Source organism: Notolabrus celidotus, chromosome 14, assembly GCF_009762535.1.
Source record: "Notolabrus celidotus isolate fNotCel1 chromosome 14, fNotCel1.pri, whole genome shotgun sequence".
In the NCBI taxonomy this organism is placed as follows: Eukaryota; Metazoa; Chordata; class Actinopteri; order Labriformes; family Labridae; genus Notolabrus; species Notolabrus celidotus.
Genome location: NC_048285.1, coordinates 18,167,997 through 18,186,284, shown reverse-complemented (window position 1 = coordinate 18,186,284; position 18,288 = coordinate 18,167,997). Strand labels below are relative to the sequence as shown.

The 18,288-nt window shown below is 38.9% G+C and overlaps 1 protein-coding gene and 2 long non-coding RNA genes across 7 annotated transcripts; 1 reads left to right on the top strand and 2 right to left on the bottom strand.

The window, feature by feature from the left end:
- Positions 1–7,293: 7,293 nt before the first annotated feature.
- Positions 7,294–9,362, top strand: LOC117824991 (golgin subfamily A member 6-like protein 22). The gene has a single exon (XM_034700554.1). The coding sequence runs from the start codon at positions 7,404–7,406 to the stop codon at positions 9,315–9,317; it is 1,914 nt and encodes a 637-aa protein (XP_034556445.1). The 5' UTR covers positions 7,294–7,403; the 3' UTR covers positions 9,318–9,362.
- A 1,893-nt stretch (positions 9,363–11,255) lies between these two features.
- Positions 11,256–12,192, bottom strand: LOC117824995. Its single transcript, XR_004633761.1, has 2 exons — positions 12,064–12,192; positions 11,256–11,849 (listed from the first exon to the last, which is right to left on the bottom strand). It is a non-coding gene; the product is annotated as an uncharacterized LOC117824995 (long non-coding RNA).
- Positions 12,193–13,269: 1,077 nt separating this feature from the next.
- On the bottom strand, positions 13,270–16,977 carry LOC117824994. 5 transcript variants are annotated; one of them, XR_004633757.1, is made up of 4 exons: positions 16,939–16,977; positions 15,980–16,170; positions 15,076–15,181; positions 13,270–14,207 (listed from the first exon to the last, which is right to left on the bottom strand). It is a non-coding gene; the product is annotated as an uncharacterized LOC117824994 (long non-coding RNA). The 5 variants fall into 5 exon arrangements; XR_004633756.1 differs by having other exon boundaries at positions 15,980–16,162; positions 16,939–16,963; XR_004633760.1 differs by having other exon boundaries at positions 15,980–16,071; positions 16,939–16,963.
- Between the last annotated feature and the right edge of the window lie 1,311 nt (positions 16,978–18,288).

Here is an 18,288-nt window from a genome sequence, read left to right as displayed (position 1 = left end):
AAAATTACTCAATACTTTGAATGCAGTTCAATGTCTTATTTGTGCTCTGAAATGAAAACATCGAACAAATCAACAATTGAATTTCAAAACAAATCATGGAATCAATTCATAAACCAAAACGTAGTGTAAACTTTTGACTCATCGAAGTAGCCACCTTTGGCACCTTTTTCTTTTAATCAACACATTACTTTCTGTAGTACAAGACTGTTCAAATATTGCTCACGAGGATATGCTACCACAATGTGTTCCAACCATAGACTGTAAAAAATATGGACGTAGGATCCGTGACGTCACCCATCTGTTTCTGAAGAGCTGTTTTGAGACCAATCGGCTGAGGCAGCCATATTGCTTCTGTCGAGCCAGTGTGACGTAAAGAGGCGGGCTTTGAGCCTCCTAGCCAACAGCTGCAGTGTTCCCACAGGCAGCTGTGCCTCTCATTGGAAGACTAGTAATCTCAATATCTTTGAAATTGACGAATTAGAAAAAAATTCACCCCCCTCACAGTGAGAGGATGTCGAGAAATTAGCTATTCAGACTACACTCATCTTTTGTACCAGGCTGTAAACATGTTTATTAATGCTGCAAATATCGTCTTTTCCCCATTCATGTGTATGTGACTTCAGGTACCTCCGGAGCCAGCCTCAAGCGGATCCTCGATGAACTGCAGCTTTTAACACTTCCGCATTGACTCATATTTTTAGACCGGAGGTTGCCGCTTGGTTCCAACACTACTTTTATGCAGACAGAGGGGGTTGGAAGTAATCAAGGAAAGTTTGGATACCTTTAAAAATTGGTAGCACCAACTTTCAAGGCTTAACTAACCTCAATTGCTGCAGAACAGCAACCCATTTCTTGTTCCCTGAGAAAGGCCTTTTTGTATAATTCTGAAATGTACATTATTTTTTCAGTTTTGGATGATCTCACCCTTTTTTTTGTTTTATTTTACCTCTGGCAGTTCACTAACATTTGTGCCATTTCAAGCTATTCAATGGACTTGAACTGCTTGGATTTCAATAAAAAAAGTGGAAAACTTGGGGTGTTCTAAAACTTTTGAGCGGTAGTGTAAGTGTGAAGATTTTTAAGCATTCAAGGCACTGAGTATGTTTATTCATTTGGCTGTTAATAATGTTTACTACAATCCTGCATTCATAGACAACACTTGTCTAGAGGTGTTCACATTTTCTGTTAGTAGTTGCAATTTTTGTCGCATATAAGCTGTAAACAGCTAAACCATTCTATCTGAATACAGCATCACCACTTGAGAGAAAATAAATGGGTGCTGTGTTAAGTTCTGTCAATTTGTTGCCAGACTCTGGACGAGAGGATCTGTAAAAGCTCTGTCAACACTGTGAACAAAGTGGGAAATAACAGTGAGAGTGGAAAGCCTCCAGTCTAATTTGTGCCACCTGTTTTCTTTCTTGACATCATCAGATGGAAAGCTCTCAGGTTCTTGTTCATGCCTCGACTCTTTAGTCACCATTAAAACATCAGCGAGCAGGTAATGGCAAGGCCTGAGGCAAACAACACATGGCCTACTGTTTGTAATGTTTAAAAGGATGTCAGGGAATATGACTCAAAATAAATACAAACATGGATGATTACTTTTGGCAAAAACAGCTCATTATTTACATTATGTCTCAATGGTAATTATATGAAAAGAACAAATGCAAGTACACTGAAGTAAATTGGTATCTGTGTTGCACTGAAACTGTGCTGTTAGAAGAAAGAAGAAATGTGCTTGCAATCATTTCATAGCTTTTTTGTCTATTAATCAAAATAATCAAATGTGCCAAATCTCTTTAACTTGAATTTGAAATAATGAAGTGGCAACATCTAATATTTGAAAAAGTGGAAGCAATAATTGGCCAAGGGGTTTAAGCGCACCATGTAGAGAGGCCACAGTCCTTGTTGCAGCAGTTACTGGTTTGACTCCAGGCCACAGCGCTTTGCTGCATGTCTTCACCCACTCTTTACTCCCCCACATTTCCTGTCTCTTTTCAGCTGTCCTATCATTAAAGACAAAAATGTACCAGAACAATGACTTCAAATGTGTGTGTGTGTGTGTGTGTGTGTGTGTGTGTGTGTGTGTGTGTGTGTGTGTGTGTGTGTGTGTGTGTGTGTGTGTGTGTCTAACAGCAATAATACAGACTGTAGCATTCTAGTTTACTGAGTACTGTTTTATAATTCAGTGTGTTTTTACAATGTGAAAGCTGTAATATCTCACAAACTATGAGTAATTAATGGGCGCTTTTGTCAAGGGGGCAACCTATAAATTTTCAAGGAACATCATTGAGGCTGCTGATGAAGTAGCCATAAATAAGACCACAGTTAAATAAAAGTCCAATGTAGTAAGTCACTGTCACAAATGCACAATGGGACTGTAAAAATTGTGCTTGTTTTTTTTTTTTTTTTGCTATAAATTGCTACTGTCAGAACATTTTTAAGGAGGTTATCTTGTTGTTTTTAATGCTTAAAACAGCAGGCTTATGAGAGATGTAACTCCACCCTGTGTGTAAAAGGGGCCATGCAGTCCATCCACTACCAGTCTACTTTTATACATGGGAAGTAAGGTGTAATTACTTTCTTGCTAAAAAATGCATGGTACACCTGCTAGTCTGATGAGCCTTAAGCTGCTAGTTCAGTGTTAGTGTTGTGGTATGACTACAAGGACAGTATGCCCATTTTTAAAAGCCAAGTGAACAGTATGTTTCAGTATGAACAGCATAAAACTCCCAAAGCATGATACAGTTACCTGAATGTGACTTAACCTGTCAGTACAAGACTATATTTTGTTCAAGTTCTATGGATGGATAGTACCTCTGAAGGTATTTGACAAACTAACCAAAATCCATCCATCCACCCATTTTCTTCCGCTTATCCGGGGTCGGGTCGCGGGGGTAGCAGTCCAAGCAAATTGACCCAGACATCCCTCTCCCCGGCGACACTTTCCAGCTCCTCCTGGGGAATCCCGAGGCGTTCCCAGACCAGGCGGGAGACATAATCCCTCCACCGCGTTCTGGGTCTACCCCGGGGCCTTCTCCCAGTTGGACGTACCCGGAACACCTCTAAAGGGAGGCGTCCGGGAGGCATCCATATCAGATGCCCGAACCACCTCAGCTGACTTCTTTCGACGCGGAGGAGCAGCGGCTCTACTCCGAGCTCCCTCCGGATGTCCGAGCTCCTGACCCTATCTCTAAGGCCGAGCCCAGACACCCTTCGCAGGAAACTCATTTCAGCCGCTTGTATCCGCGATCTTATCCTTTCGGTCATGACCCACAGCTCATGACCATAGGTGAGGGTTGGTAAATCGAAAGCTTTACCTTCCGGCTCAGCTCCCTCTTCACCACAATAACCAAAATCCAAAGATGAATTTTAAACAAAGTCTAGTGAAGTGCCTGATCAATGCTCTTTTGAGCTAGCAAGAAATAACTTACTGTTTGCAATCTAGAAAGAACAGAAAGTAATCACACTTAAAAGACTACATGCCATTCACTGACTGTATTTGGACTTTGCCTTGACTACACCTCAACCATGAGAAGGGGCTAAGGTGGATTTAGCCCATGAAAAAAATTAAATTAAACAAATTACAAAATCATCTCTTTGTTTAAAGTACATTGATCAGATGAATAAATATCAGCATGTTTCCTGGACAAAACTAGATGTGACGTAAAAAAAATGTTGAAACCAATACCAATACTTGATCTAACCTGAATGGCAGCCACACAACTGAAAAAAGCATTAATCATGTTTATGACAAAACAGACAAACACACTCACGTCAAACTGAGTTTTTTAGTAAATACTAAAGGCAAAGGTTACACAAAAATTATTCACATCTGGGTAGCATCAAAATTCAATACTGAATCAATCCTCCCTGATTTCAGGGTCATGTTGGCCCAAAGTGCACCAAGCGATTACATCTGTTTGAGTGTTTGGCCTGAAAGATGCTGAAGCTTTCATTGGAGACATCAAAGCTGGGTTGGCAGAGTCTAATGCCCAATACACGGTCAAATAACATCCAGCAACAGTAATGCTAAATGAATGTTCTGTGTTGACAAACCAGACTTCAACATTGCACTTATGATTGTGGAAAGACTTAGTAGAGTTACGGATAGAAAGAATGAGTACACCACAAATGCCCTATTGGTTGTTTTGATGGCTGCTACGTGATAACGGAATGGTTCAACTCACATTCCCTGGCTGGTGTCAGTTTCTTGACAACAACTCAGATTAGGGAAGAGTTTCAACAAGAGCAAGGATCAAATGGCTTTAAACCACAAAGAGAAGGCAATCTTCACATTTTGTGGTTTAAAGACTTTTAAAATGTCAAAAGTAAGCATCTAGCCAGAATATTTTGGAGCCACCACAGGTCAAGGTGTTCGTTTAAGTGTTAAGTGTTAAGTAGATTACTCAAAGAGGCTTGGTCAGCCAAACTTCATTACACCTTGGGAATATGGACAACCTGTGAAGACAAAACATTGTGCTAACCTTTTGTAACAACCTTTTTTCCTCAAAAAACATTTAATTTTGGAAACAAATATTATAAATTACATGCAGCTTCCAAAACCGAGACCTTGAGGGATCATTTCACTCAGTTCAGCCATGGAGAGCTTAAATCCCACTTCACTGACCTTTTCCAAGTATTAGCTCTGGTGATTTATGATGTACGCCAAAAGGTGGAGCAATTTCACACATGCTGCGAATCATCACCAATGTTTCAGCTTTCCCAAAATACTCTGCCGTGAAAGTTTTACTTTATATTTTCAGAAAACAAAGAAAAGGTCTGCCATTAACGTAACTCTGGAATAATTGGTAAATTTGAGGTAAAAGATTATAAAAGATGTCAAAATCAGCTGCAGCAGAGAACAACATGGGAGTTGTAGCACTCCTGTAAATGTGTGCCAACTTTAATCTCTAGGCAAATGTTTTCAGGAAATAGACTCTTGGACATCCGTTGCACTCTAAATTTTATCCATTACTCTGTGGTAATAATGAGGTAAGATGTAAGCTCACACTGAGGCAGTTCCAAACAATATAAGATAGTCACATCGCATTATTTTCTGCTTCTCACAAGATTGGTTCCAGCAAAACCAGTACTATCATAAATAAAGTTACCTCATAGATTTAGAGGTAATAATTTGAAATGTATATTATGCCGATTGAGCCCCAGTCAAAAAAAAAAGGCTATCATGCTTAATTTACTTTTAAGGGTGTTTTCACTTTCTGATGATGTTGACTTTGAACGTAAGGCAGAAAATCACTCTCATATGGAGGCAATGTTTGTTAGAAAATCTGTCCATGATACTGACAACATCATCTCGTTTTGGGGAATTTCTCATAATCTTGAAAAACACCCTGCTTTTTAGAAATGCGTGTAGCAGCATAATAAACACTTACCATGATGAGAATGTTATCGAACAAGCAAAAGCCAGAGCAAAATAAACCCTTCAGGATTTCCCTTCAAGTAAAACCATCTGTTGTTATGTTCTACATTGAGCGGACCCTCCAACAATATCCAGTGAGTTACTGACATGTTTTGTACTTTTGCATCTTTACTAAATCCATTTGCTTTAATCAAGATTCCCTTTTAAATCTTTTAAAACAACATTGTGTTCGGTCTAAGAGTAACTACAAGTTTACATTTAAAAAATACATTTGGGATATTTCATTTATTTGTGATTTGTGTTTTAAATGTACCCTAACCTTGAAGCAACAAATGGACTAATCTACCTTGTTTTGGTTAAACTTAAACTTAACATACCACACTTTTCCTATACATCTTAATTTCATTCATGGAAACAGTTTTCCATGATAACAAACTTCAGATGTGCAATCTAGCTCCATGCTTGCAAACAGCCTACTGCGTGTGACCTAATACTTCAAACATTTGGCAAAGTGAAAGGTAACACAGTGTCATATAAAATGTTGATAAATGTTTATGCTGTTTAAAATAAGGAACTTAAATAGTTATTAGGCACCCCAATGTTTCCTGACCTGTCATTATAAACCACATAACTAAGCAGGACATGTATTGTAACACTACAGGCACACACATAACAGATGTCTAGTTTACAACAGCTTTAGTTATTGAGGGGATTTGTACTGTATATCAGATACCAACAAAGACAACTATGCTATACAAAATCTGGTTGTTAGTAAAATTATTGTTAACTGATACATGTTACTCGTAATATTTGCTTTGAAGAGAATCTAACAGTAAGAGAGGACTGATTTTCATGCTGCTTTCGCATACTAAGCTGATGCACAGCTGCTTATTCTATCACACAAACAAAGTCATTGACTAAGATGAGGTCCAGCAACAGTTGAGGTTAGGTTTCATCTTTTCCTCTGTATAGAAATAATGTTGTGAGTTACCTGTTATAGTCATTTATGACCACATATTGTAGGTCCTCTCAAGAGATGCTGATGCAATGCAATCATGAATGGAATTCCCCAAAATATTCAACTCTTTTGCAGCTGTTTTATTTCACATTACTTGAATATCATTTTCAGTCCTTAACTCTATTGTCTCAGATGAAACAGTGAAGTTTAACAACAGAGGCTGATACAGTACCACAGTGCTTTATATAATGACAATCATGCAGTTGTGTCGGGCATACTGTGTCAGAAACAGTCTTTGGATAGACTCTCTAAGACATATATTTGTGGTGGATTAAGTCACTACTGAGTCATGTCAGTAAGAGTGAGGGATCGATTGAATGAATGAATGATTGATTGATTGATCGATTTATTGATCGATCGTTGTCTGTCATTGAACCACATGTTTTAAATGAGTGAAATATAACTCAGTCTGTCAGGTCATTTGCTTTTTCTAAAATATTTTGAAAGGAAGGAAATGCAATTTTTTTGCAGTGAGGACCTGAAAATGTTGTAAGGGTTAAGGTTTGGAAAAAACAAAATATAGCCCATACACTGTGCATCCAAGGAGATGCTTCAGTCTAAATGTTCAGTTCAGAGCTGGAAACCTTACAAAATAAAATACCCTCTTTTTAATATGTATGTTTATTCAATGAGGATTTTTTTTGTATTTGCGATATGATATTAAAAATAGAAACAGAAGTAAACTAAAAAACCCTAAAATTTAATTTGGATTTTATATAGTGCATACAAACACAGCCTGTATAAACAGATTCATTAAATGAATAAAGTCTGCCATTGTGTTTTTTAATTTTAAAACATACAAATTAAACAAAATGGCCGACTTTATTCATTCTGGGATCTATTGCATTCTATTGCCTGAACTGTGATGTCACAATTGAACAGTGCCCCTCCAGAATGCTTATAGACTAGACTATAACCTGCAGTCATTTTAGTCCAGCCACCAGAGCCAGAGACATACACACATACACAACAGTTCACCAGAACATCCACATTATTGTCGAGATGGGAAAGAACAACAAGAAAGGAAAGAACAGGAAAACAACTGCCCCTGTCCTGCAGCAGCCTTTAGAAAGGCAATCTCTGCAGGAGCCGAAAGGGGACAATGAGCTATGTTCCAGCCAGGCTCAGGTTCAGATCCCTGAGCCTGAATCACCATCGCTCATACTCAAAAAGAAACGAGTACGGCCATCTGTGAGGGAAAAGGTTGCCTTGCTGCATGAGGAAGAGCAGCTAAAAGAAGTGCCAGAAAATCACAAAGACAGGACAACCTCAGACATGGTAACCTCAGACACGGCAACCTCAGACATGGATCTGGACCTTGTTAAGGTTTCCAATGAGCAGGAGACAGCAGAGGTGGCTGTCACTGAAATCAGCCAACCCATGGAAGCCCTTGACATCGAAAAGGAGAAGCAAACGGAGACAAATGAACATCCAGCCCAGCCAAGACTCAGACTGCAGGTTGGTCTGTCTCACGTTGCCGAGGTCCTGCAGAATCAGGCACTCATGTGGTCACAGGACAGATCTATTCTCCTTGGAGAGATCTACAAACTGCGTGCTGAACTGGAACAGGAGAAGAAACAGAAGTATCAGGCCAGTCTCCAGGCAGAGGGAATCCTGGACACCTGTGCCATTCAGGCTGCACCGAACTGGACCCAAGAGGTCCCAGCCAACAAGGACCACCAGTGCCAGGAGAAGAACTCATGTCTTCTGGCCGAGGTCATGAAAGAGAACGAATCTCTTAAAGCTGCCCTGTACCAGACCCAGGTGGACCTGAAGATACAGAAGCAGCAGTGGGGGAAGGTAACATCTCATCTTTTCGAAGAACAAAAGGAAACCTGCAGGTTGAAGGTTGCTCTGCACCAGGCCCATGAAGACCTGAAGAAACAGAAACAGGAGAGGGAGAAGGACACATCCAATCTTCTCTCTGAACAAGAAGAAACCTGCAGGTTGAAGACTGCCCTTACCCAAGCTCAGGAGGACCTTAAAAATCAGAAGCAGGAGTGGGAGAAGGAAACATTCAATCTTCTCTCCGAACAAGAGGAAACCTGCAGGTTGAAGGCTGCCCTGACCCAGGCCCTGGAGAACCTGAAGACACAGAAGAAGGAGTCGGAGAAGGAAACATCAAAACTTCTCTCAGAACAAGCGGAAACCTGCAGGTTGAAGGCTTCCCTGTACCAGGCTCAGGATGAACTAAAGAAACAGCAGCAGGAGTGGAATAATGAAAAGTCTGGCCTCCTAGAAGAGCAAAAAGAGACCACATCCAAAATAAAGGCTGCCCTGTTTCATGCTGAAGAGCGGCTAAAGATCCAGAGGTGTCAGTGGGAAAAGGACCGGTTCCAGCTCCTTGTTGGGCAGATGGAGGAAAAGGAAAAGATGAAGACTGCACAGAAACAGGCAGAAGATAATCTTAGATGCCAGTGGAAGGAGGACATGTCCTGTCATGAAGAAGAGACCATCAAGATGCAGGATGCACTGAAGCAGGCAAATATGGACCTCCAAAAACAAAAAAGAGAGTGGGATATGGACAGATCACTGCTACTTGCAGAGCAGAATGAAACCCTCAAGATGAAGACCTCCCTGGACCAGGCCAAAGAGGACCTGCAAAAACACCAGGTCCAGTGGCAGCAGGAGAGGGCCTCTCTCATGGAGTCTTTAGCTGCCATTAATAAGTCTCTGGAGGAAGAACAAGAAGAAAGAGCAAAGACTAATGACAGCTTAATGGACAGACTGAGGACCCTAGAAACTCAGGTAGAGGAGGCTAGGAGACCACCAAAGAAGTCTTTTAGGAAAAGGTTCCTGCAATTCTTTAAACGAGATACAGGGACTCCCTCTCAGACCTCTGACACCCACAGCCAAGACCCTTCAACTCCTCAGTTGTCCTCTCACTCCCATCAACCCAAAAAAGTCAAATCCTAACTCTACCCCTAAACTCCATACCCCCCTAATTCCCTATTCATGTGCCCCCCCCCCCCCCCCCCCCCCCTACACCCCTAGTCCCCTTTGCATGTGTTGTCCTTCCCCCTTTTCCTTTCATTGAACATGTATGTTTGCAGTTAAAGTTGCATAACTTACATTTCTGTCTTATCAACTATCAAATAAAAAATAAATAAATATAAATAAATCAATAATGTGTTTCATGCTCCTTGTTTGACTAAAGTTCACACATTTCAACATCATTTTAAAAACATTTTAGTGTGCATTGAGTTTTTGGGTGATAAAAGCTTTTGATGCATTATTTTCTCTGGTACGCATCTTGATGTGATTATTTTTGTGTTTCTGTTAAAATAATTATCACTTAGTTCTGTTACATCAGAAAATTCTGCACACACAATTTATTTCAATGTTTAACAAACATAAGCCTAGATTAATCTGGATTTAATGAACCTAAAAATATTTAAGAGAGTATTTGTATATGTTGGGATGAAAATGCTGAACATGTAGCTCTTTTAATTCATGGTACATCAAAAAATGCATCAGGAAGTCATACTCATGCAGCAAAACATTGAAGGAGTTGTGTCTTATTTGAGTTGTTCATCACAGACTTTTTAAAGGGATGGACAGAACAGCAGATATCCCTTGTGAAGGCAAGGTCTTAAGAGCTCCCCCTGGTGACTGGCTGCAGTACAGGTTTTAAAGCCAGCCTCCTTCATAATAAAAGATGGAACATGGGTCAGTGTTTTGTCCAAAGTGACGTATCTGTCAGTAGTGATCTCTACTTTATTTGGGCAAATTCATATTAACAACATCAAGACAGGATGCAATCCAGTCCCTTCTTACAGACAGGACTCAGTGTTATCTTAATCCACCACGAGCATTGAATCTCGCAGTACTAAGCAAGTTACAGTGGCAAGGAAAAACTTCCTTTTACCAGGCAGATCTCGAGCAGAACCAGATTCATGTTAGACAGTCATCTGTCATGAACGAGTTGGGGTTGGAAAGAGGGATAGAGGACGAATGAATGAACAAAGATAAAATAGTAGATAACCTGCTTATACAAAAAAAGATTAAGAATCAGGGTCTGTCAATGTATCATTTAAATTTCTAGCAATACAGTCAATGATTTTTGGCTAGGGGTGAAAAGGGGACAAAGTACACATGGCTCTTACGTGAGAAGGGCTCATGAAGATACTAAAGTTAATAGCAGAGGATGCTTGTGTTTAAGGCCCATAATTTTGTGCTACACCCCTGGGTATAGTCCACTCATAATCAGTAATAAAAGGCCTTTGCATGCCTTTATTATGTCGAGAACCATTAAAATATGCCCAAGCAGACACTAGTTGAGTTGTTCCAAATGAAATGGGCCAGATGATATAATGATTGATTTAATTATGGCAAAATGTCTTCTTATTCAGAAAAAATCATGAGAAAACATGTGGTTGGAAATACCAGCATGTTTGATCAGGACAAAAAGGGAAAATATTCAAGCCTCCCATTCATCCATCAAATCTCTAGAGTATGTTTTTTCATACATGCCAGCATCTGAGTAGTGGGAAGACAGCCGATGCTCTTTTTTTGCTTCACAGAAAGAATATAACACATGGAGCAACATTTGGGTCTGTGATGAGAAAAAAACTGTTTAATCTGCAGATACCTCGCTGTGTGTCTAATGAGGTGATGTAAAGGCTAAATTGCTTCCAGACAAACATCTCATAGGTGAAAGAAGACCTGGCTCCCGAAGCCTGTTCCCGCCCTCTCAAAAGTCTTATTCTTGGCCTTGAGCAGTGGTCACTTAATTTTTCATTCACACACCTAACCTTGCAAATATCCAAATATTACTGTATAGAAAAAGGCTGCAATCGTGCCGCAGCAAAGACAGAAAGGATAGAACGAGTCCAGCATCATGAAATACCAAAGTTAAGTACTCCAGATTCCTTTATTTCCCAGGACCCCACTCTGTCCATATTCAAAGGCTGATCGAAGGATCATTTAAGGTGGAACACATCACATAAGCCAGATACTATAATCAGGCTTAGACCATCCAGACAGCAGAGACTTTACTGCCAAATACAAAGGTTAAACCTCAGATGTCCCCTTTCTTAAAATCCAAGTACAATGTATCCATAATAAATCTTAGAAATTGAGTAGTTTAATTACACAGCAGCACTATAAACATTACACGGTTCACATTGTAAAAGGGAATTTAGCATAAAGGAGTATCTTTCAACATCTCTGGCAATTCATCAAATTTTCCACCTCTTTACAATTTCACACCGTGCTTTGTTGTGACAATATTTCACATTTGACTTTCCCCAGAGTGCTTAGTCCAAGTTTTTATTTATACACTCACTCTGCATTCATAATTAATGACACTTTTACTCATTTATTAGGTTGTGAAACTGTTTTTTCCTTCAGTCGCATTGCTATGAAAACATGTTCAATTTATATGTGGGAATTAGCTTAGCTGGCCTACAGAGCAGGAGCACAGCAGCTGGTGGGAATCTGTAGGATCTTTTTTTTTTTTTAATCAAGATGAAAACATTGTTAGGAGATGGACAAGAAAGACAAGGTATCGCTCACTGGCTAAAATGAAACATTACATCACCAGATCTTGAATTGTAAATGGGGCTTTAGTTCAATGCTCTCGTGTGCGACATCTAAATGAAAAATAACTAGTTCTATATTAAAAATTGTACACATAAGAGTAAATAATCAAAACATTTACCAGCAGACATGTAAGTCACAGTAGTTTTGGGGCGTTGGTGGCCTAGCGGTCTAAGCGTCCCGCGTTTAGAGGCTATAGTCCTTGTAGCAGAGGTCGCCGGTTCGACTCATCAGGTTGACCATTTACTGCACGTCTTCCCCCACTCTCTACTCCCCACATTTCCTGTCTCTCTTCAGCTGTCCTATCAAATAAAGACAAAAAAATATATATCTTAAAAAAAAGTCAGTAATTTTGCTGTACCATACTTTTGACAGCAGAAATCTACTCTTGAATGATTCTCTTAAAGCAAAATACTCGGCTCACTGAACTGCCTTCTTGATGGCGATAGTTTATAGTTGCATATTTAAAAATAAAAGAACCCGCCAGTAAAATATAACTAAAAATAGTTCTACAGACACTTCAATTCAATGTTGTATGAACTTGTAAGGGTTGTCTTTCCATATTTGTATAAAGACAGAGTCCCAGTGGTCTGTCAACCATCAATATATCCCTCCAGGACATTCGTAATTCTTGGCAACTATCATTTTCTTATCTTTTTTAAAGTATTCAAATGAAAACATAAACATAATCAGTTATATCATTAAGCTCACATCAGAAATTATAAATGTTTGTATGCCACTGTGTGCAGTAGTGTTTACTTCAGTCACTGCAGTGCCCAGACAAGATAAGGAGTAACGACTGTAAACACAATGTCCAAAGTATTTTCTCACAAGTCCGAGAGCATTTCTTGGAGAGCCTTTAACAGCAAGCATGTCCGCAATAAAGCCAAAGGTAATAAGAGGAGAGAGAGGGAAAGTGCAAAGACAGCCGGTTTGATAATTTGGCTTTGAGATATTTAATTTGCCAAAGATCCACCCAGTACATCATGTATACAAGAGGCTGCTGTGGGGGCTTTAGACATGTGGGTTTAAGAGAGTTAAGCAAAGACTATTTTTTAATATTTCTTAACCCTCTGATAAATGGCATCCATGGTTTTCTGGTGCATTAGTGAGGGATTCATATCAGCTGTTTTCACAGCTGTTGCTCTCGAGGCCTTGGTTTAGAGGAACTCATTGTATCCAAAATAAAAAATCTGATTATATCATGATTATTACAGAGCTGCAGGGAAGCACCAAACCAGTACCAGCATGACCATGTTCCATTGAAATGAAGACTTAACAGAAAAAGTTTAGAAGCCACAGTCGAGAAACACACAATCAGAGCATGTGAAGATGTTTAGATGTTTATAAGATTATAAGACATTTGCAATCCTGTGTGCCCTTCAGCTTCGAAGCAGGATGTTCCTGAGTCAAAGGATTTGATCCAGAGATAAATTGTATCTTCATTACTGTCAAAAATTCAGTGATACCCAAATCAAAATCAGGACCGATCATTTTTGTGAAACATGAATATTCATTTTCACCTGGAATCACAAAATTCAGCCTATCTCACTTTCTTTTTTTCTTGGCTATTAGCTATATCATACAGCCTAAAGTTGCTTTGTCGCAATACGGTTGCAACCCTGTAAACAGCTTGTGATTGAAAAATGAGTTGGCAGTGTTCTTTTCAAAATACTATTTCCAAGTGAAGGATAAACTGTCACGTTTCATTTTGGAGCCAAAACAGACAAGAAGTCTGAAAAGACGTGAAGTTTAAAGAGTGTGCATGTCAACAGTCCTGCTATAAATCCTGCTTTCATGAATGTTGTATTACGTTTTTATGGATTCTTTTTTAATGAGGTGTCAAACCATAAAGGTAGGATTTATTGCAGGACTTAAGTATTACCCTGCATACTTTTTTGCTATATGTACCAAATAAATGGCAACCAAAAGAGTGAGCAGCAGAAATGCCCAGAAAGTATAACTTTACGATACAATGTGTAGAAATCGGAATATTCAGTGACATCAAGCCAATGGGGAAACTCCAGAAGCATCAGTGTCCTTTAGGGACAAGAAGCTCCTGTGACGGGCACAGAGCGGTATTGAAAGGTTTGAAGATTTATAACCAAGGGAATACATTGAGGTCATTTGGGGATCTGCATGATGGACATCAAATTCCAGCCACACACTTCTTCTGATTTTTACAGATGCATCACTTCATACAGTCCAAGCAGGGTGGTTCTTTGGAAGTACTCCCCACTTGAGTCCTTATTGTGTGAGGACAATCTGAGTAAACATATATCACAAATGTACAGATTATTGTTAGAATATTCAAAGACCAACACAACAGCACTAAAAGACAGATGGGAGAGGGACCTGGGGATCAATATCCCATTAAATCTGATGTAAACTAGAGATTGGCACTCTAATACACACAAATGGTGTGGTCCTGCCTTAAGATAAAACAGTGGTGGTTGGGAGTTGAGAATATTCTTGGGAAAGCATGATTGCAGAATATATCCTTGTCACCTGTGATCGTAGTGCTAGGGGACTTGACCGACTTGAAGCTCCCCACCCAAAGTTTAAAGGGTTTTTTGAGCCTAGCCATTACAGCTGCCAAGAAATGCATCACATCTAAGTGAAATCATGTAGACCCTCCAAACATTATTCAATGGATTAATGAGGTCAATTCATGTGCTCCTTTGGAGAACATAACCTATTCCATAAGAGGTAGCCCACATATGTTTCACAAGACCTGGGACTCCTGGGTAGCCTATATAGAAACTGGTCAATACAATATATAACTTATAGATACGTATGCTTCATCTGTATTCAAATGTCAGCAACCTGTAGATGTGTGAGTTAGGTGTAAGTGGAAGACAGGTATGTGTATGTTACATTGCAAATTGTAGGTGCAACTCTTCTTGTCATGGCATAGTTTTGTTCTATGTTTTGTTGTACTCTATTTTGTTTTGTATATTGTTTGTCTGAATAAGAATAAAGAAAAATGAATAAACAATGAATAAAGCTCCTGTGATGCATGATAAGTTTGATCCTGCATTTGGCAAGTTTTTACATCTAAAACGTCTACCAATACATATTCTTTTGCACACAACAACCATCACTCTGCTCTTTTTCTTCCTTTTCTACCAACCTGTGCATTTTTGGTGCTCACCAATGTACAACCGTAAGTTTGTCCGTTCTGTGCTACAGAGGAAACATGGCAGCGCAAGATAGTGGTCCACATGGAAGGGGAACTCCTTATGTAGATGAAAAAGGCACTTAAGTTAACAAAAACAGAAACATTTGTATATTCAGGTGATTATAGAATAATCTAAACATATCTATGAATATTCTACTCCATTTCTACCATGTCTGTTTATTGAAATGCCAAAAAATACTACACACTGTGCCTTAAGCAAGCTTTTAGAGATATTACATGCCAAAACCACAAATAAGGGATACATAGAGGGCGGGTGGATATGCAGTTAAGAATCCCTTTTGGGTAAGACAAGAACCCTCAGCTTTGGGTCCTGCTCACCATGTCGGTATACAGATTTGCAGAACATTTAAAAAAACTACACATTTCACCAAAGATTAGAAATACAACACAAAATGTATATGAAGTTCACTGAATACTGTGATAAGCCCTTACAAAATAACTTCTACCATACCAGTGATGAGGAAATTAAGGCTGAAAACCCTTTTGATTATCTAAGTTCACCCTATGTGAAGGTGTTTTAGTTCCACTTTAATTACAGTTTATTGAAAAGACAGATCAGGTAGAATCTGATTAATACAAACCAAATCGTATACAATTGTTAAAAGATGGATGAACTAGGGAAATATCTAGCTGAAATCAATTTTAAGCAAACGTTTCCTCCAAAAAATCAACCACGTAGATACCTTTCTTAGAACTAAAAGAGCAAAAATTCAGAAGATTCAATCATAATTTAAATTCCCAGACATCTACACATTTTTCTTTTGTTATTCAAAAATGTTTCACTGGGAAATCACTCCCTTATGATTCATGTTTTTGAACTTAAAACAAATCCCACCATCGTTTCTGAATTCCATTGGTGGTAAGTAGTCTCTCTCCCAAAGCCAAGCAGGTTTTAGCAATATGGTCCCCGTTAGCTTCATAGTCGCTCTGTCAGAGTATAAATCAATCACAACTGGTGCTGAATTCCTCTGTGGCTGCAACCCCATCAGCCTCTCCATCATCTCTGAGCAACTGAATCCTACAATTCTGACAAGTTGTTATCAAATGCAAACATACACGCAGACACAAACACACACAATATCTGTTTATCCAATACAGCACAGGATCATGGGACCTTTTTTGTGCACATTACATACCAAAACAAAGAAAAACAGTAACCTCATCTCAATGCCAACCTGTGATAGCAGATTTTGGTATGACAAAAGGCATGTATATAGAAAAAAAGAGCCTTACATCAATATTAGTCTGGTGCTTTCTGTGAATTGTTGGGTATCTAAATGTATTTTAAAGTGGTGGTTACAAGACCTTAAACTTTTTTTCATTTTTGAAGCAAAATATATCAGTTTAGAGTTATAATCAAGTTTCTTCAGGTCCATTTTTTTGGTTTGATGGTGTCTACACTGTTAATCTTAATTAGACAGATGCTTCTGTATATGCTGTGTTGATAGTAATGGATTGAATGGTACTGCCCCCTCCTGTTCAACCAGTGTAATTTATATTTATAGTTTTGTATTTGATGTCATGCTACATTTTAGGGTATGATACTTAAGCAGTTTTACTTGACATATCTAATGCTGCAGTACTTTATGTACTAGGACTTATCTAAGTGTGACAGGTTATTATAGAGTATATTTAATTATGAGGCATGAAAAAAAGAGAGAATCTACCTGTCTTCACCTCAGGGGCCCCACATTTGAGAGACTCTCAGTTGTTTTCTATTTCAGGGGTGCCAGCTGAAAATGAATTTGTTTGTACATGAGGTATTGTGATGGCTGGAGCCACACAGTGAGTTACCTGGCTGTGGGAGTATGGCACTTCCTGGAATGAACAAAAGGAATGGTCAAGGGTGAAAGGGACTTTTATGCTGAAGCCAGCTGAGTGGAGCGAACCATCGGCTCTGATGTCACGGGGGGGGGGGGGGGGGGGGGGTTTGGGCTTAGTTAGTATTACTTTGAATTCAGTTTGATTAAGGGTCCATTTTGTTTACCCCTTGAGTTAAACTTGGTTTGGCTCAACCACTATATAAGTTCCTTGATGTCTCATTGTGTGAGGTCTGTTTGTTTAGCTCACACTTCACCTTTTGTTGTGTTAAATTGAGTTATGTTAAGTTGACCTCTTTTACAGGCCTAGTTATAATTTTGGTTTGTGAATTTGGTTTGCCTAATTTGGGGTAAAATAAAAACCCACTTCTCTTTAAAACATACACCTGTGTTTTGTGCTTTACTGCTTGGTCCCTAACAGGTATAATAGAGCTACACTTTGCAGCAACACTGTGCAGGGTAGCCCTTAACCCGGCTTATTCCCCCTAAAAAAGACCCTAGCCCTTACACACTGAAACTTGACAGAGCAGGGAAAGCACAGGTGCAATTCACATTCTTACAAAATCCTCAATGCTCTGGTATTGTTATTGCTGGCTTATTGGTAGGGGTTTATCAATTTAACATATTTATCATTATTTATTATTATTATTATGCTTGTGTTTTTTCTAATATATCAAGTCAAAATGTTGGATTTAATAAAAGTCAGAGATTAAATGCATTTGTGCTTCACTGTTGTCACGAGAGTTTCTTCTAATGAGACTACATTTTGCCTGTCTGACAAGGTGGACTCTGAGCACTTCTTTGATATAAGGATTTTTGAACCTTTTGAACTTTTATTTTATTAACTGTCCAGTGAAATTTAACATGCTGTAATGGAGGAATGCTGCAGTTACACTACTCTATATTTATTGGGGTTGGAAAACAAGAGAAATCATACAATAGTTGGCAGATTATAACAGTTTACTTGTATTATTGAATAAAATAGAAATATAGTTATGATAATAACCCAAGCTAGTGATCTTTTTAACTGCACAGGTGTCTGTTGTAAAAGTATGAGAAGTAAAAGTATTCATATCTTCCTCCTCTGTTCCCTTGGCTCCTTAAGATGAAACCTTCATCTTTATTTTCTTAATTCTTTATTTCTCTTTCTAACAAATATTCATGTTAAGATATGTTTAAGTGCTGCAGTGTCTTTATCTCTACGTGCAGTGGTGAACAGTAACAGAGTGATTTTACTTGAGTACAGTACTTAAGTATATTTTTTGAGTATCTGTACTTTACTTGAGTATTATTTTTTGGGGGAACTTATTACTTCTACTCCACT